The following is a 20,484-nucleotide window of genomic DNA, read 5'->3' on the forward strand; positions in this document are numbered from 1 at the left end:
CATCTCTGCTTCTTAACCCTATCCGTACTCGTGATTTACCATCGTATCCATACAATGTGGGCAGCTCTGTGCCCCCACTTTCCAAAGAGGAAATTTACTCTTTAATCCGATCTGTATGCTTTGCATAGCAGTCTGTCAAAATGATTTTTTGAGAAATACTGAAAGTTTCAAAAATATCTTCTCATTAGAAGTGTTCTAAAATGTGAAGAATACAACATCGGGGGTACAAAAGTGACCCCACGGCGTACGGATAGGGTTAAATGTTTTTACGAAGTTGAAGGTAGCATTTAACCTGTACAATTACTAATACATGTACCTGTACATTCGAAATTGTTGAAGATTAGATGACTATCCATTGTTAAGGGGTAAAACAGCTGTTTTAGACAGGAAGGTGTTTTATACAGTGTAATTTTACTGTAAAAATGTTTTTAAACACAAGGAGGGAAATTGGAGTTGACCGTTTGTTACCAGTTTGTACAGGTGATTGTCTTATATAGGTGGCTGTTACAGCAGGTTTGCCTGTATTTCTATTTTGACCACAGCTGGGCTTGCTGTCTGTTTTAAACAGTTATGTCGTTTGTCAATTTATCCAAGTGCATGGTTGATGGGTGCTCTGGTTTTGTGGTTTGCTCCTCCTTTCCTATCAAACAGCTTTCGTCCATATTGCTTCTCCTTTTGTGTGCTTGTTACTTTCTTGTAACATCTCGAATCTTCGGCACTTATATGACCTATTTTTGTTGCAAGTGCCATAAAACTGACTAAATCATGAAACAAAATTCGCCCATGTTTCCTTGACTGCTGTGTCCAGTATCGGTCAAGCGGGTGTGGATTGCCACTGCAGCCACGAGTCGGACGTGTCCATCATACAGATCCTCTTCCTGATCAATGAGGTGAGTTCTTTTTTTTATGGACCCTTTGTTTTGTGTGTCTCAGTCAGTTTCCCATCTGGCTTTCAACTGACCTATCTGTGTTGTAAGTGCGGTAAAACTGTTGTTTGAAACTGAAGATTTCCCATCTACAGTCTTTCTCATCTCTCCCCCTGCAATACAAATTATCCCTACTTAACTATATATGCCCTTCTCTCCCACAGACGTTGGGTGGTTAGCGGGTGCTCTGGTGTGGTTTGCTCCTTCTTTCCTGTCAACCATTTATCGTCCTTATGTCTCCTGCTTTTTTTGTGTTTGTTACTCTCTAATAACACCTTTGATCTTCGGCGCTTATAACACCCTATTGTGTTGCAAGTGCCTTAAAACTTTTACTAAGAGATAGACTTGAACCCACAGCTCACCCACGCAGTATAGACTTGATCTGATTCAATAGCCGGTTCACTTATCTATCTCAGAATACCACTAGACACCCCTCCCCCTCCCATCCCACCCCTGCAACAAAACGCTCTTAGTTTATTGCCCTGACATCAGGCCTTTAAAAAAAAAAAAGTACCATGTCAGTGGAATGAATGTAAGCCCACCTTGTAGGTTGACATTTTTGTGCCTGGATATATCTGTACTTTCAGAAGGAAGTTATTTGGATAATTGAGGGCATTAATGTGGTTTTGAGGTCTTTACAATACAAATAGCTCACCGTGGCTCATTAGTTGTTCCTTGTACTTTTCTCCAGAAAGCACAAGGACTTTACTTGTAATACTGTGTGTGTTGGAGACTTTTGCTTTTAAGATGTCAGGGGGAGCTCACACAGGGCTCATTGTCTCACTTTGCACTGACTAATGTGTTGTGCTAACACTCTCTTGGCTTTTGCATGGGTGCAGAGAGAGAGAGAGAGAGAGAGAGAGAGAGAGAGAGAGAGAGAGAGAGAGAGAGAGAGAGAGAGAGAGAGAGAGAGAGAGAGAGAGAGAGAGTACACACAATAATATTTAAAAAATGGAAAAAAAATGATTTGAACTTTTTCTGTTATACTTTCTTGGTCTTAGGGAGCCCTGGTGACAGTGACCAACGATGATCACCTCCACTTGTGGAATTTCCGACAGAAACAACCTAGCATCGTCCACTCGCTCAAGTTTCAGAGAGAAAAGTAAATGACTGTCGTTTAAACTGTCTTTTTGTTGAGCTGTTTCATTTATATCTACTGAGTGTGTCTGCTATCGGTTACAGACCTCTGCATTTGCTGTTCTAAACTTGGTTTACCGAGATGTCATGCTAAGTAATTTGCATGATAGATTTTTTGTACCACTACTTAAATATTATACTTATTACATTTTGTTTCTGTCACAAGAATAATGATTAGTTGCATTTGACAATGCTGTTCAAGAGAGAAAATTACAAATTAGGGTTATTCTTTTTTTTCTTCTTTTTTACATTGGTGGTGCATTAAAAAAAACAAGTTTCTAAGGAGAAAAATCTCATATGACCTCTGAAGTGGTGTTTGAATGCGCTTTGTTATAATTCTTGTCACTATGAAAAGCCAAGTGTCTGTGCTGGTGGCATGTTTTGCATAATTGGAACATAATTTCCCCTGTGAGAAATGAACACACTCTTGACTAGTGGCTAAACAAACAAACAAAAAAAAAGGCCATAGTCTGCCACAGTTTTCCTCCTTTATAGATATTATGAACGCATCTTTGTTTTCAGCTTTGTTATTTTGATGGCCTGCCTGATATAAATATTGCAGTTCAAGTCACCATGAAAAATCAAGTGTCCATGCTGGTAGTCACATATTTTGCCTAATTGGAGTATAATTTCCTCTTTGAGAAATGAATATATACTCTGCGCAAGTGGCAAGCAAAAAAATTTTTTTTTAAATGAAAGCATTTTTGTCTGCCCCAGTTTTTCTATGATTATGGCAATTATAAATGCATCTTCATTCTCAGTTTCCTCATTTTGATGGCCTGCAACACATACATAATTTATGGTTCCTGGTTGAAATTACTCAGCTTCAGAGGAGTGTTTGCACAGAATAATATTTTAGTTTCTTCGATTTGAGAATGGTCTGTAAAGCTTGGAGCTCGTTCAGTTTCAAAGGTCTAGGCAGGATGTCAAAGCAGCATTCGAACAAAAACTTCAACAGAAAGTCTTTCCCCTACCAATCCATCTCCTCCAGCAAATTAAAGGATAATTGTTACTATTTTCAGACAGAGAAACAGATGAAAGAAATGAAAGTATTAGAAGCTACTGCTTTCTGTACTGTATCTCTGAAAAAGACACTGTAGGCTACCTTGTTTTTCTAGACCATCGTACTTGGAATATGTTCATGTACAAGCACACACACACACACACCCACACACACACACACCCACACACACACACACACACACACACACACATACACACACACACACACACACACACACACACACACACACACACACACACACACACACACACACACACACACACCCACACCCACACACACACACATACACACACACACACACACACACACACACACACACACACACACACACACACACACACACACACACACGTCTGTTTGTCTTTCTGTCTCTCTGTCTGTCTGTCTCCGTCCGTCCATCCATCCATCCATCCATCTGTTTTTCTGTCTGTCTGTCTGTCTGTCTGTCTGTCTGTCTGTCTGTCTGTCTGTCTGTCTGTCTGTCTGTCTGTCTGTCTGTCTGTCTGTCTGTCTGTCTGCATGGTCATAATAGGATTTTGATCTCTAAATCTCATTTTCTGTGTGGAAGTTAGATTTGAGGTAAACCTCATGCTGAGAAAAAAAGGGAACTAACTTGTGAGCTTCTGTTTGTTTCAGAGTTTCCCGTTGCCATCTGCCTTTTCAAAGTAAATGGCTGTATGTGGGCACGGAGAGAGGGAATGTCCACATGGTCAACATCGAGTCTTTCACCTGCTCGGGTTATGTCATCAACTGGAACAAGACTATTGAGCTGTGAGTACCTTCCTATTCGAGCAGAGAAAGAGACTGGGTGGTTGAAAGGTGCTGTTGGGAGGTTCTACTGCTTTATTGTCGTTCTGTTATTTCTGTCTGTCTATCTTAATTTTTCCCTTCAGTAAATGTGATGAGGCATGGAGACATTTGTGCCTCAATTATCTCTACTGGCGTAAGCTGACGAAACGCCTTTTTTTCTTCACAGCAGTTTCGAGAAAAAGAGTTTTTTTGGTCAGTATATCCATTTAAATTTAGAGTGATTCTGAAATCTAAATTAATTTCTAATTGATTCAAAAACTTATCACAGTTTCACTTTGATTTTTTTCACACTAGTAGGGTAACTGATCAGGCTTTCGATTTAGATCTAGTGAATAAAACATTTTGGTACCAAAATAAAAAAGGCATTTTGTCAGCTTACGGCAGTCTAGTGAATGGATTACCGTCCTCTTAAAAAAAATGATGGTTTTCATGTGGACATGCTATTCTTTACTCAAACAAAGAATCCATAAAGAGAAGCCGAGAGTACAGATGCTGTCCACTTGAACTAGTCTTTCATCACAAGTGGTGTCTGTGTTTTTGTCTTTAATGTTGTTGGTGGGTTTCAAAATCTTCATTGTGGGTGGTTGAAGAGTGAACTAAGTAATTAGTGCATTTTGATTGTTGCAAAATAATATGAGAACTTTCTGTTAATATTCTCCACTGATATGTGTGTTTGGGGAAATTCTCATTGAAAAGGTTGAGGATCTGTTAAACATCACTGCATGTTCACCATTGACGATAAGCCATCAAACTAAGTAAATTTATTTTTCATGAAAGTGGAGTTAGACATGCATTTGGAATAAGGACCTTGAGTTTCATGTGTCATGCATGCTTTTTTATATTGTCAAGACATAGTGGTGTTGTGCAGACTATGAATGTTCTTTTGATCTGTGACTAAATTGAGGGGGCTTCTTTTGCGTAAAGGTTAAATTTTTTTGTAGTTGCTTGGGGTAGACATGTGTTTCAATCCCATTTGGGGAAGATAACTTCTTGAGTGTCTCTGTATTTCTCTGCTGAGATGCTGTTTTTGCCCCCTCTCCTTATGGATAAATATTTTGTAGTTGGGATGGAAAGTGGTTGCAAAATTACTTTTTTTTGGAAGTTGCAAATTCATGTTTTTTTCTTGTTCTGTCCTTTTTTTTTTTTACTTAGGTCCAGAAAAACCCATCCAGGCCCTGTAGTTCACCTGAGTGACAATCCTGTGGACTCCACAAAGGTAATGAACCGTAATGTTATTGTTCTGTTTGAAGTGCGTCTACCATAGATGGCATTTGTGACTTAATGTTGGCTCTCTGTTCTAAATGACTCGTTAAAAGAATTTAACACATCTAAGATGGATGGCTTAAATGATTTGTCGATGGCTCCCCCATGTCTACGTTGGTTCATTTTGTTTGTTCTTGTCCTCTGTGGGACATGCGCTGTGGATGTAGCTGTGCCAGTCTTGCATAATGGCTGTCACTCACATAAACCTGTTGCCAGATGTGTTGTGTCAAAAGTGAAGCTTGTATATGTGGTCGATAGGCTCTCTACTAGTGTCTGTTTCTTCTGCTTTTTCATTTTGTAGCTTTTATAATTATAATAATATAATCCCTCTTTAATATGTGGCGTTAGTGGTTAGGTTGTTGGGCTCATAACCAAAAGATCATGGGTTCAGACCTTATCAGGGGCCTGCAAAAGATGTGGAGATGATGTTGTAATTTGACTTTCTTGCTTATTTCATGCAGGTGGTTGGAGGGCATTATTTGCGTTTTCCTATTTTCATTCTTCCTGTCTGTCTTCTTTTTTCATGTGCAACAAATGACCGTTTTCATGTTAATGCATCTCTCTTTATTTAACCTAGCAAACAAATCTTGAGTTCATGAGTGATGATGATATCATAGACTCCTACTTCACGCTTTACCCCCTTGGGCAGTGCTACTGACTGAAGTGTCTTTAGGCCATTCCCAAAGGGGGGACACTAACATGTTCTTATGCACAGTAGAATTGTAAATGGGCCGATTCATCAATGTCATGCTCATAACTGTGCCTGAACTGCAACAGGGAACGGCTTCTTTTTCTTTCCTAATCCTTACTATCGTCATTTTTCCTTTACTTCTTTTGTATGTTTTTCACACTCTTGTGACCTGCTATTTCCGGGGTGCCTTGATAGTTGAAGCAGACCTTGTGCTGTTGAAGCTAAAGAGGTGAGCAGACTAAGCCTGATTCCCTGTATGGACTTTTCTGTTGACATCCACCCCTTGGCGCTCATATGACCTTATGCAGTTGCGAGCACCATAAAAACTCTACTAAAACTAACTTAAAACTCTACTAAAAAAAAACCAACAGAAAAACTTCTCGCTTTTCTCTTCCCCAGCTTCTGATTGGCTTTGAATCAGGCGCCATTGTCTTCTGGGACCTGCGTTCCAAGAGCCCAGATTATAGATACAACTCCCAGGAGGTCAGTGTTAATGTGTCCACCTTTGCTCAGTTTCTTAGTTACCAGAGAAGTATGGGTTTGTTGGATGAATACAGTGGAACCTGCTCTAATGGCCACATTTATAAGATAATCACCTGTACAAACAATCACTATTCACTATTCATTTCCCCCTGCATTTTTTTTTTTTCATTACAATGGCATCGTGTGAGATGGTCACGCTTTTAAATTAGCTACTTTTCCCCTCTACAATGGGTGGCCATCTGAGACAATTTCGACTATGGTTTACAATAAAAATATAGTGGTCTTGAAAGATTGGGTTCTTGGGATAGTTAACATTGAAATACGTTATATTTTTCTTTTACTGCTTTTACTGTGGTCTTGAAGAATCTAGAGTTACAATAAGAAGTGAGGTGGAAGTTGAAATTTTATTGTTCTAATTTATATATGGGTACATAAAGTTGGCTTGCCAGTTGTCCCAGTTTTGAAGAGGTCATGTCTTATGTGACAAGTAGGAGCTAAGTGTACTTGTCTTGAATTATAGTGCCATTGCCTGATAATATAATATATTTTATATGATAACATATTAGTTGCATGATAACTTAACTCTTGTCTGATGACATTATCTGTTTTTTGAAAATGTACTTGTCGCCTGAAAATGTATATATTGTCTGATGATATGTCTATTGCCCTTGTAATATCTCTATTGCCTGATAAAGTATCAGTTGCCTGAAAACATGACTTTTGTCTGATGAAGTGTAAATTGTGGATGTTTTGCGGGTGCTCATGTAGTTTTGCTCTTTCTTTCCTTTCAAACATCTACTGTCTTTATCTCTTCTCCTTTTCTATGTATGTTGCTCTCTAGTAACACCTCTTATCTCTGGCACTTATATGACCTATTTGTGTTGCAAGTGCTGTAAAACTCTTTTAAAAGACCCAACCTTAATGCCATTGTCTCTCTTTCACCCATGGTGATGTGTGCAGGCCCTGCGGTCTATATCGTGGCACAATGAAGGCAAACAGTTCATGTGCAGTCACTCAGACGGCAGTCTCTCCACCTGGAATGTCAAGGCCCCACAGAGGCCTGCCTCTGTCACTTCACCTCATGGTGAGTCCTGCCCTACAATTCAACATTTGCCTTTTTGTATGTCTTCTTTGAGTTGTTTACTCCGTGAAGAGATTAGTGTGGGTAGTTGGTGGGTGCTCTGGTGTGGTTTGCTCCTTCTTTTGTATAAAAAATATATTGTCCTCATCTCTCTTTCTTTTTTTTTTTTTTTTTGTTACTTTCTTGTAACACCTTTAATCTCTGGCTCTATTATGACCTAGTTGTGTTGCAAGTGCTGTAACGCTCATACTAAAACAAACAAACCTTCAGTTCCACCTTTGCCTTTCCATTTGTCTTCTTTGAGTTGTTAGCTCTGTGAAGAGGTTAATGGAGTATTGTATTCAATTGTGGGCTGTCTTATTGTCTTGAATGAATGGCATAGAAATGTCATTATGATAATAAATTGTGTACTGTCATATAATGCGTTCATGCATTATCCTCCTTTTAAAGAGATTAGAGTATGTATATTTTTACCTTAAAAAGAATGGCAAAGAAGTGCTGCTGAAGATTAAAATGATCACTGTCATTTTTTTACAATATAATATATGTATGGGTTTATATTTTGTAGTCAACTGCTTGCTACAAATCTTCTTCTGTGATTTAGATTTATTTTTGTGAACAAATAATGAAGTCTGTTTCTTTGTGTTCAACATGAACCTTCGTTTGTTCATTCTGAATTACATTTTCTATTAGAGGCTGTTTAAGAATGAAAGAAATTTGCTGTTCTTTTGGTCTACAAAAAATTTATGTAACATTTGTGCTTCTCTGTGCTTGAGTGTGTGCATGAATGCCTGCACGCATACATTTATACACAAGCATGCGCACGCACACACACACACACACACACACACGCACACGCACACGCACACGCACACACACAGTGATTGGTTGGCAGGTGCTCTGCTGTGATTTGCTCCTTCTCTGTCAAACATCTATCGTCCTTATCTCTCCTTTTTTTTTGTGTTTGTTACTCGCTTGTAACACCTCTAATCTTTGGCACTCGTATGACTTTTTTGTGTTGCATGTGCTGTTAAATGCTTGCTAAAAAACATGCACACACACACTCTCTCTTACACACGCACTCACACACACACACACACACACACTCTCTCTCACACACACACACACACACACACACACACACACACACACACACACACACACTCACACACACATGCATACGCACACACTGCGTTCATATACGCAACTGTTCACATATTTTGTATTTGATTGATGTATTTTGTTTGTTTATGTGTTATTTTTTTATTCTTTTATTTCAGCCAAAATTGGTCCAGATGGGAAACCAGACCTGTGCAAACCCATTGCTAAAGTGGAGTGGAGATCTACTCGAGCTGGGTATGTGTCAATTAGCTGTTGATCTTTGAGGAACAAGTTTTATATCTCACCCCATCTTTAGCTGTGATTCTGTGAACGTTTATTATGTTTGTCCGAAATAAGAAATCTATGTTGTAGATGATGAAAGCTTCTAAAGATTCGTCGACTGCTCAGTGTAAGACTTTGTCATATGTCACTTTTTAACCTTATCTGTACGCCCTGGGGTCATTTTGTACTCCAGGGGTTGTATTCTTCACATTTTAGAATACTTCTAGTACGAAGATTTCTTTAAAGCTTTCAATATTTCTCAAAAAATCATTTTGTCAGACTGCTTTGCGAAGCGTACAGATCGGATTAACGAGTAAATTTCCACTTTGGAAACAGAGTTCCCCATGTCGTATGGATACGATAGTAAAACACGACATACGGATAGGGTTAAAATGATTTCTGGTGGAGTCTAACACTAACCAATCAAGGTGTAGATGAGAGTAGTGAACAGTTTGAAGTGCAGCTTTAGGATAAGAAAATGTCTTTAATTGCTAGAATAGGATACTATATTTATATATTATACCTAGTATAGATTACTTTTACCCTACAGTACAATTTGCATAGGGCACTAGTATACCTAGAATAGTGTACTTTATATCAGTATTGTTATTGTAGAATACGATACTATAATATACCTGTGTATCTGTCAGTGGTACGCCTGGAACAGAGCACTCTCTTCCTGTGCCTCTGTATTATACCTAGAATGGGGTACTTTTTACCAGGGATTGGAGTATACCTAGAATAGGGTATTTTGTTTCTGTTTGTCTGTGGTAGGGTACTTTGTATCTCTGTATCTGTAGCATGCCAAGAATAGGGTCCTTCATACCTGTGTGTCTGTAGTAAACCTGCTCAAGAGGTTTGAACGTTTTATTTTAGTTTGTCACCCCCACTGCATTGTTCAGATTATAACAGCGAGTGGTTGGAAGGTGCCCCTGGTAGGTTGGCGAGTGCTCTGGTGTGGTTTGCTCCATCATTCTATCAAACAACTATCGTCTTTATCTCTCCTCCGTCTTTATTATGTTTGTTACTCTCTTGTAACACCTCTAATCTTCAATGACCTTATTGTGTTGCAGGTGCTGTAAAACTCTTCCTTAAAAAACTCTTCTCCACTCAGATGCTTTTTAGTAACCAGGTGTTTTTATCCTGTCTACCAAACAAATTAAGAGCACAGGGAAAATGCCATTTTTCACAATTTTTCGTTTTTGCCCGTTTTTATCCTTTGAGTTGTTTTGTTTGTCTATCAATATCATGTTTATCAAAATGACTGTATTCATCTACTTATGACATAATGCACAACAGTCCCACTTAAAAAGGATGGCTGTAGTCATATAAATAAAGGCACATTTGCTTGTTTAACACAATCCTCCGCCATTGAATTCTGCAACGAGAATGTGTGTGTGTTGTGGAGCTGTGTGTGTTTGTGTGTGTGTGTGTGTGTGTGTGTGTGTGTGTGTGTGTGTGTGTGTGTGTGTGTGTGTGTGTTGTGCGCGTGCATGTACGTGTACATGTGTGTGTGTGCGTACGTGTGCATGTGTGTGTGTTTGTGTGCGTGTGCATGTGTGTGTGTTTGTGTGCGTGTGTGTGTGCATGCGCGTATGTGTGTGTGTTTGTGTGTGCGTGTGCGTATGCGTGCGTATGTGCGCATGCTTGTGTATATGCACACGTGCGTTGTTAAATGGTCTCACAGTTTGCTTTTTCTGTCCTTTGATTCGTCAGTTAAGTTGAGTGAAAATTATGCATTGCATTTGCTTAGCGCTTAGGGCCTTCTTGGGATTTGACGCTATGTAAATTCTCATCATCATTATTATTACTATTATATTATATATGTAAATGATTTTGTGGACCCCCTCAGGGAGGCCATGGTGGTGTTCTCCGGTGGAATGTCCTATGACCGAGCGGGCCGCACGCCGAGCATTACTGTGATGACGGGCAAAAGCACCACGGTGCTGGAGATGGAACACAACGTGGTGGACTTTGTCACCCTCTGTGATACTCCCTGGGTTAATGGTCAGTTTGTTTGTTTGTATAGATATTTTCGGTAACAGTCGCATACTGCTGAAGTGCGAAATTAGGTTTGATACACCCTGGGTTAATGGTCAGTTTGTTTGTTTTTGTAGATATTTTTGGTAACAGTCACATACTGCTGAAGTCCGAAATTAGGTTTACTTTTAAATTTTATATTGAAGTGATCATTTGGAAACATGCTTACATCATGTCTTAATATAGTGCAAGTGTAAGTCGAGAAGATGATGGAATACAACATCAGAACAAAACATGTACATCTGTTGTTTGGCATGCTTAATACAAGTTCATTGTTTTTCTTAAAAGTTTTAGTTTGGGACATTTTAAGTTTTGCAACTTTTACCATTGATATGTTTAGGACACTGTCGACACTGTTTGGTCTTGTAAGCGTCACATTTTCATTTTTTTCCCTTCCTAGCATCATGTTATGAATTATTGTCACACTTCATGGTATGCCCTGGGTTACGGGTCAGTTTTTAAGTTAGACCCCGCGGGGCAGTGCCACTGACTGTAGTGTCTTTAGGCCATTCCCAAAGGGGGGACATTTCTCGTTCAAGCATAGTAGAATTGTAAATGGGCTGATTCATGTCACGCTCATAACTGTGCCTGATCTACAACAGGGAACTGCTGCTTTTTCTTTCCTGATCCTTACTATTGTCATTTTCCCCTACTTGTTTTGTATGTTTGTCACTCTTTTGTGACCTGCTATTTTGGGGTGCCTTGATAGTCGAAGCACACCGTGTGCTGTTGAAGCTAGAGAGGTGAGCAGTCTAAGTCTGATTCCCTGTAAAGAGTTCTCTGTTGACATCCACCCCTTGGCGCTTACATGACCTTATTCAGTTGCGAGCGCCGTAAAACCCTCTACTATTAAAAAAAAAGTTTTAAAGTTAGTTTGGGTATATGACTTACGGCCACAGTTCATGGTCAGTTTATTAGTGTATATGTTTTATTGCTTGGGTCAATGGCCAGTTTATTGGTTTACAAGTGTACATGTTTAATTTCCTTGGTTAACGGTCTATTTAGTTTGTCGGTATGCATATATTATTATGTTTAGAGGCCTGGGATTAATAGTCATCATAGTTTGTTGGATTAGTTTACATAAATGTTTTAAGGCCTGGATAAATGTCAGTTTGTTAGTTTGGGGTATATTTTTTATGGCTTAGGTTATCAGTCAGTTTGTAAGTTTGTTAATGAAGTCCCATGTGTTTTTGTTAGAAACAGAGAACAAAATGCTGACCTCACATACTTGGATGATATTGCTCTCTTACTCATTTTAGATAATGTCAATGAAACTAAAAAGTCAGCATGAACTAGAAATATTAGAAAGTAGAGATGGGTTATTCTTATGTGTCTTCTCCCATCATTTAAATTAGAAGATTCATTTTCTTTTGCTTGTGTGAAAAACTTTTTACTAATTAGTTACCCGGTTAGAGCATAACACTATTGATGTACATGTCCAACCTGCTCTTCTCTTAAGCCAGTGCTTTCTGTTTGTTTCAGATTTCCAAGATCCTTATGCCATTGTTGTACTGCTGCAAAATGACTTAGTTGTTATAGACCTCACAACACCGGGGTAAGATCTCACTACTGTTCTCAACTACTCTTTTCCACACCTGGGCATGCTGTTAGTTCTGTTGATATCATGCTGGGCTACGGTACTCATGACTCTGGATTGAATACCCAATGGGGCCTTCTTGAACTTAGGTTATTTGAGGGAGTTTTCAAGGTCCAACCGCTTTACTTAGTCTTATGGGAGATACTTGCTTAATTTGGAGGTCCCTCCTCGTACATAACCTTACAGTGCTGAAAAGGGTGTTAACCCAAGCAATATTTTTGTCAATGATGGACAGTGCCTCTACCTTGCTGTCTGCATGCCAGAAGGCTTTGTAGGTAGTGGAGACTGCTCAATCAGACGAACAAACTGTTTGGAATTTGGGGGAACAGTAGGGGGAATTGTAAGGCTGGCGGAGCTAAACGGACGGTTTGACCTTGGGACTTTAGAGTGATGGGCACTGTATTCTGGCAACAGTACGGCATTGTTTTAAGGGTTCCACTGTTAATAGTCTCTACTTCTCTTCTTCCCTTCTATAGTTTCTGCGAGTCTGTCTTACTCTTCCTCCTGCATTTTATGACCATTATTTACTAATTGTGCTTCTATTTACATAAACTTGACAATACACAGCGCTTGCTCCTTTGTGATAGTCTAGTAAAGAAAGCTGAGATGCACTTAGGCATTAACTTGTTTCTCGCTGAGGTTGGGAAAAAAAGTTCATATTTGTCTCATGTTTTGCTTTTCTTTTGCAACTGATTTTCAGACTCCTGTGTGTTTTAATGGTTTGTCTATTTGTAGTTGCATATTGAAGACATGAGACTGATTCCTGCATGAGGAAATTATTTCATAGAGTATCCCCATCCGTTGGCTGTCATACTGGGTTAGCTTTGACAGACATGGTTGACATATTCTGCTTCCTAAATGATCTTAAATGTATTGATAAGATGTGACATTTACCATTATTGTTTTCAGCTATCCGTGCTTTGAGAATCCTTATCCGATGGACCTGCATGAGTCCCCAGTGACCGCCTGCCAGTATTATGCTAACTGCCCCATGGACATCATCCCTGCACTCTACTCAACCGGCAAAAATCAGAAGAAGACTGGGTTCAGTGAAAAGGTGAGGGCAAATAACCCTCTCATAACACGACATATTGTAGCTTTTGTTCACACCATATATCGTCGGTCGCCTGATAAAACCGTGAATTCCACACATTTTCGAAAATCGTTTTTTTGCATATTTTGATAGTGCTCGGTGAGATACATGTCCCTGTAAAACAATTTTTCAATTATCTCAACTCAAACGTGTAATCTGACGTAATAAGAAAATCGTGAATAAACACCGTGCCCCAAAAGTCGCCTGATGAAACCGTGAATCCCACACCTGTGTGGAATTCACGATCTCATCCGTTGGTTTATGACTTGTGAGGCTGACCGTTGGCGCCGTGAACGCCTCTTTAAACCATTGAAATATGGACGACTGCGTTGAGCAAACATAATGGTCGGTCAGTATTCATGGTTTCCAGGCCAAAGATTAAAATTTATGATGTTGACTGCATGCGTTTTGCGGGAAAACCTCTCTGTCACATAATTAAAATGCCTATTTCCTAGATGCAGGACTGGTACGTTTCACAACGACTGTGAAATTCGAATGTGTGATGTGTGTGCCTTTCTAGTAGTGGTTATACAATTTTGATCTTGCTCATTTGCAAAAAAAATTTTTAAAAATTAAATAACAAATTCGAAAATTGACGTTGTCAAGTATAAATTACAAGTATATTTCCGTGTGGTATCACAACCCAAACTTGTATGACATTGAAAGCTCTTTGATTTGACATCAGAGTTCCCTAACGAGAAAAGGAATTTTGAGAAGCCGAGCAATGTGAACCATTTTGGGCATCAGAGAAAGCTACAGAAAATACAGCACGGAAATAGTAGAAGAACCAGACTTCAATGAAGAAAAAGTATCATTCAAAGTACACGGTGTGTTGGAACAGATCAACGGTGCTTTTTTAACCTACGAGAGAGTAAAAGAGGATGAGAGAGAGAGAGAGGGAGAGGGAGAGGGAGAGGGAGAGGTGGGGGGGGGGGGGGGAAGCAGGCAGCAATTTAAGCAATACAAATCAAGAGATGGGACAATTAAAAAAAACTAATGAACTGAACCCCAGATGTGATTGCTCAACCAAATCAATGGACTACTCACTATTAAAAAACAACGCCAGAACAACTATCTGAACAACTATCTCTGTCTTTGTTTGGACTTTGACACGGGGAGACAGAAAGTCCTAGGTAAACGGTAGTCTCAACTCGAAAGAGTACAATTTAAGGGAAGGCGATACACCAAGCTGAAAGATGCACACTTGGGTTTTTTGTCTGAAAAAGAATGACCAGATCAAAGTTTGCAGGATATTGATATCTATGACCGGGCTCACCCATTGTAAACTGCTCTAGAAGTGCCCATGCCAGTTTCATCATCGTCTGGCTCACCCGGAACAGACAAACACTTTCCACTATTCCCTACCCTGGACTAACTTCTTCACATTTTTCAAATGTTTTTCCAGTTTTCAGTTCATCATTTTCTGCGACTTTTCTACAGGTCCCACATGGTCTTCCCTTGATCTTTTAAGCTGTTGACTCCAAATTAAAACTTTTTTGTTATGTAGCTGCCTGATTTCCAAATGGTCTGCTCAGTCCAATCCATCTCCACTGCTTTCTTCTGCGCGAAAATTTTCTGGTCATAACTCCCTCATTGGTGACTCTGTCCATCTGATCCTGAGAAACTTCCTCAGGCACTTGTTGATGACAACCTGGATCTTCCAGAACTTTGTAAAGGGTGCTTTAGAAGAGCGCAGCCCAGCTGCACCACCAATCAATCCACAAGCCAAGGAGTTTCTGCTCACATCTGTGGACATGTTTCTGAAGGTTCCCTCTCACTCTTGCCCGCAAATCTCTGAAAAACTGTATCTTGATCCCTGATTCTGTAATCTGTCGGAGCTTGAAACAGCCTGCACTGGTCAGGGACAATCTGCCTTTTATGTCAGGCTACTCAAATATGTGCAAGATGAAAAGAATATGTCGATCTATGAGTAAAAAAAAATCAATGTGAATTGTGCGTGAGTTTTGAGTCTTGACAGCATCAGCCAGACTAAGTGGGAATCTCACATGTCAGAAAAGAACATGACAAAGAAAGGGCACACAATGGTTAAAACCTTTGCTCTTAGGCAAGAAGACCTTGTGATGATTTGCCTGAATCTTCAGGGTGTACTTTTGTCATTGTCTATTAATTCATCCAGCTCTTGTTACAGAAACATGAACATAATCTTCAATGCAACCTTGTATGGTGCCATCTTTTACTTATGAACAAAAGGCACAAGGTGGTTTGATTGCAAACGAATTCACAAGTTGTTCGATGGACTTTTTTTAACGTGCACAAATGCATAGAAGGTTATAACAATATATTATTATACAGCTACGGGTGCTGCGTGTGTGTGTGTGTGTGTGTGTGTGTGTGTGTGTGTGTGTTTGTGTGTTTGTGTGTATGTGTATTGTGTGTGTTTGTGAGTGTGTGTGTAGATCAGGTAGACAAAAAGAAGACCAAATTGTTAATGCAGTATGAAGCCTCTGATATACATAAGGAGAAATTCTTTGCTGACTGAACTCTAACGAAGAGTGGGAGAGTCTTCTAAAGTCCTGAGACAAGAAAAACTTAACAAACAGTTCCCCACCACTGAATCATTCATCTGATTAACAGTCCTTCAGGGGGTATAGAATTCTGACATAAATCAAGTTCTCAACCCATCCACCACCCCCTCCCCAAAGGAAATACACTTACTTACAATTGGAGAAAGAAGGATAGAAAGAGAGAAAACACTCAAATGAAGGAGTATGATTTCATAAATCACATACAATATCCCATTCATGTAAGAGTGAGAGATGTTTATAGTGGTAAAATAATGAATAGCACTCAGTCTGTAATTTCATTCTCAGTTTTAAATTGGTCTTTTAAATTCTTTCTTATAACAGTATTTCGTGCTTTCATATATTTTTAAACATACCAGGGCTTCAAATAAGAGAAAACACAACGCCTAATAACCGCGAATACAACACCGCGTTCCCAAAAGCCTACTGATGAAATCGTGAATTCACGACCGCATCAGGCGAGATTGGAATATGAAAATCGTGAATCCCACACTTTTTCGAAAAAATGACCATATACGGTAAAAAATGTACTACAGTATTATTTCTAAATGGTAATTGAATAGATTTATCCATTTAGTTTATATCTTGGACGCCAAATGACGGAGAAAATCTTTTCCCTCTCCTGTAAAATTTGCATCGTGTGGAATTCACGATTTCATCAGGCGACCTACGATATGCCACGTTCTGGTAAGTTGTGATATGAAAAAAGCTTAAGTTTCACCTAGTGGTAGTTTAAAATTGAGGATAAAAAGTTGGAAACTCATCCTTTTAACCTAAACTTTTGTTATAAGCATGCTTTTCTGGGGTCAGTAAAACTTTACTTCTATGGTCCATGTTAGTACAGGCAATATCTCATGACAGGTTGGATAGTCCTAGCTAGCTTAAGTAAAGAGTTTGCCAATATTTGAGTGAGTATCATTACGTTTACCAATGTTTAAATGAGTGTCATTTCTGAGTGAGGAGTTTTGGAGTGGCATAACTGAGTGAAGAGCTTGCCAATTTTTGAGTGAGTGTCATTACTGAGTGAGGAGTGTGCCAATGTTTGAGTGAGTGTCAATACTGATTGGCGAGCTTGCCAATATTTGAGCGAGTGTCATTACTGAGTGAAGAGTATGCCAATGTTTGAGTGAGTGTCACTACTGAGGGAGGAGTGTGCCAATGTTTGAGTGAGTGTCATTACTGAGTTTTACAAATGTTTGAGCGAGTGTCATTACTGAGGGAGGAGTGTGCCAATGTTTGAGTGAGTGTCATTACTCGGTTTTACGAATGTTTGAATGAGTGTCATTACTGAGTGAAAAGTGTATCCAGAACTTTACCAGTGTTTTAGTGAGTGTTATTTCTTAGTGTATCACTCATCCTTTATGCTCTTTTTCAGCCATGGCCAGTCAAAGGAGGGTCTTGGGGCTCCAGCACCACCAGCTACCCAGAGATAATTATCACAGGGTAAGATTTGTTTTTTTAATTGATTGTGAACCTGTGGATGTAGTTGAAGGTGTGGGTTTTTACACCTACATCGACTACAATTTAGATGATTTAGGAGGCAGGCTTCCGACCCTGAGTGTCCGGGCCTACTCGGGCTGAGAGGGATACAGTATCCCAGCTGAAAGATGGATATACTTGATAAAAGTTTCTCCCCTCTTGGGAATTGAACTCGGGTCTCCTGCATGTGACAAGGAAGCGCCTAAATGCTATACCACAGAAGCTGGTTCACAGGATATTTAGCAACTTAATTTCAGGTTGATTAGGGAAACATAAACACTCAGCTATGCTGAGTTCCTAGTGTACTTTAGACAACTGGTTTTGTGTGAAAAATTATTTCATCTTAAGAAACGGCCAGTCTATCAGCCCTTAACTTCACATTTATTGTGGAAATTGGGTGGTGCAAATGCCAGACCATAAGTTTGTACTATGGTATTAATATTGTTTTTCTTACTTTATACTTTTCCTAACTTAGGAGGATGAAGACTATGTAGTCAGTGGTAGTAGTGGCGGCGGTGGCCTTGATCTTTCTATGTTATTGCTCAAAGCTCAGTGAAATGTATATATTGCTTTCACTCCTTTATCTATGTAAACAGCCTTCTAAAGTTGATAGATGTATCATGAAACCTGTCTATTTTCCTTTTCTTTCAGTCACGCTGATGGTTCTTTGAAGTTTTGGGATGCCTCTTCAGGTAAGTTGAATTCCTTTTTTCCCCAGCAGATTTCAGAAAAACAAAAAGAGCAGTATTCAGCAATTCAAATTTACAATAATCCAACAATGAAAATGCAAGTAAATTTGAATTCTATACCTAAGAAGAAGGGGGGGTGGGGGTGGTATGTAAACTGTCTCTTCCCATTTCTAAATGATTTGGCTGGAAAGATCTTATGGTCTGCTTTTGTATAGTATAGCCATTTTATGTTTATATAAAGTACTTGTCAAAGTCAGATTTGATGCGTCCTGTCACAGATGGGGTGTAAGTTTAAATTCTTTGTGTGTCTAGTTCTACTCCCAACTTGTCGTATGCTGTTCATTATGTCTTTTTGTGTAATGTATATTGTTCTTTCTCTTGTCATGTTCCTCTGCCTGTTTTGTTCTATTCCCAATGTGTTGTGATCCATTATGTATCAAACTCTGTTCCCCTTTTGTCATGTTCAGTTCCTCATGTGTTATGTGTCCTGTTCTTTCTGTTCCCTATGTGTCATAATATTTCATGTGTCATGTTCTGTTTCCCCACATGCCAATGTTCTCATATGTCCTGTTCTGTTCCTCTCTTGTTATGTTTCATTTTTGACATCATGTTATTTTATTGTGTCATGTTCTGTTCTTCAGATGTCACATTTTATTATGAGTCAATGATCTGTTCTCCTTGTGCTATATGTTCTCCATGTGCCTTTGTCTGTTTCTCACGTGTCATTTTCTGTTCATTTTGTGCTATTTTCTGTTTTTCTCATGTCAAATTCTGTTCCTTTTGTCGTTTTATGGCATGGTCTTCTCCGCTGCTGCCATACACCATATTTTGTTCCTGATGTGATTGGTCCTCCTCCATTTGTCTTGTTTTGTTTATTATCATGTCGATTTGTTTCTCCTGTGGGAGTTTAGCGGGTGCTCTGCTGTGGTTTACTCTTTCTGATCTATCCTATCAAACATCTATCACTCTTATCTCTCCTCCTTTTTTTTGGTAACTCCATGAATCTTCAGCGTGTATATGACTTAATTGTGTTGCAAGTGCCGTGGTCGGTGGTTGACGGGTGCTCTGGTGTGGTTTGCTTTGTCTTTCCTGTCGAACATCTATCATCCTTATCTCTCCTCCTTTTTTGTGTTTGTTACTCTCTTGTAACACCTCTAATCTTCGGCATTTCTATGACCTTGTGTTGCAAATGCTGTAAAACACTTACTAAAACTAAAGCTAAAGCAAGTGCTGTAAAACTGTACTAAAATGCAAAAAAAACCCCAACTAAACTTGTTTCTCTTTACTCAGTGGGTGCCTGGCCAGTGCTCTGGTGTGGTTTGCTTCTTCTTTCCTGTAAAAAAACTATCATCCTTCTCTCTCCACCTTTTTTGTGTGTCTTACTCTCTTGTAACGCCTCTAATCTTCAGCACTTATTTGACCTTATTGTATTGCAAGTGCCGTAAACCTCTTACTAAAAAAACCCAACTCTCCTTACTCAAACTAAATCAAATGAATCATGTCTTGTTCTATTTTTCTCCTCCAGTGAATCTTCAGTTCCTTTACAAACTCAAGACTGCCAAGGTGTTTGAGAAGCCAAAGCGGCCATCAGAGGATAAGGACGATGACCCGTTTGCCATCCAGAGCATCTTCCTGTGCCCGGAGAGCAGAATCATGTGTGTGGCCGGGCCCACCCACTGTATACTCTTCAAGTTTTCCAAGCAAGAGGTTTCCATAGACTTTGTTGTAAGTACTGGGATAATAATTATTGCTGGCTGCTTTCCTTAAACTTTGAAGTACGTACTGAGGAAATAATTATTGCCTCTTGGTTCTTTTTTCATTTAGATTTCCATAGACTTTGTAGTAATTGCAAAGGTGGTTAATAAATACCTTGAGTTTCTTTAGTCACTCTGGTTTCCATAGACTTTGTAGTTAGTACTGAAGTAGTAAATGCTGCTTTGTAGTAAGTACCAAGGAATTCATATTATTATCTCCTGTGTTCTTATTTCACCTGGATTTCCATAGAATTTGCAGTAATTACAAAGGTGGTTAATATCTCTGTACTTGGGTTTCCATTGACTTTGTAGTAAGCGGTGAAGTGATTAATACTGATTTTTTATTTCATTAGTTAGCTCTGAAGAACTATCAAACCTGCCCTAAACGCCACCCTGTATTAATTAAGAGGACCACTTGTCTAAAATGGCAACTTATCTCCTCGACAGTTGGTGGCTGTCTTAGACATTTTTAATGTTAGTTAATACTGATG

At 39.2% G+C, this 20,484-nt stretch overlaps 1 protein-coding gene across 4 annotated transcripts in view; it reads left to right on the top strand.

Annotated features, from left to right (window-relative positions):
- The window catches only part of LOC101859210 (syntaxin-binding protein 5), a 97,567-nt gene that overhangs the window by 46,535 nt on the left and 30,548 nt on the right, over positions 1-20,484 (top strand). For all 4 annotated transcript variants that reach the window (XM_005089277.3, XM_005089278.3, XM_035968675.1 and 1 more), the window contains exons 3-15: positions 809-890; positions 1,928-2,028; positions 3,724-3,858; positions 5,050-5,113; positions 6,251-6,334; positions 7,295-7,418; positions 8,696-8,771; positions 10,651-10,805; positions 12,321-12,393; positions 13,345-13,492; positions 17,447-17,514; positions 18,202-18,242; positions 19,765-19,964. In XM_005089277.3, coding sequence (XP_005089334.1) covers positions 809-890; positions 1,928-2,028; positions 3,724-3,858; positions 5,050-5,113; positions 6,251-6,334; positions 7,295-7,418; positions 8,696-8,771; positions 10,651-10,805; positions 12,321-12,393; positions 13,345-13,492; positions 17,447-17,514; positions 18,202-18,242; positions 19,765-19,964 — 1,351 coding nt within the window. The remainder of the gene's footprint in view (positions 1-808; positions 891-1,927; positions 2,029-3,723; positions 3,859-5,049; positions 5,114-6,250; positions 6,335-7,294; positions 7,419-8,695; positions 8,772-10,650; positions 10,806-12,320; positions 12,394-13,344; positions 13,493-17,446; positions 17,515-18,201; positions 18,243-19,764; positions 19,965-20,484) is intronic.

This window comes from Aplysia californica, unplaced genomic scaffold, assembly GCF_000002075.1.
Source record: "Aplysia californica isolate F4 #8 unplaced genomic scaffold, AplCal3.0 scaffold00004, whole genome shotgun sequence".
In the NCBI taxonomy this organism is placed as follows: domain Eukaryota; kingdom Metazoa; phylum Mollusca; class Gastropoda; order Aplysiida; family Aplysiidae; genus Aplysia; species Aplysia californica.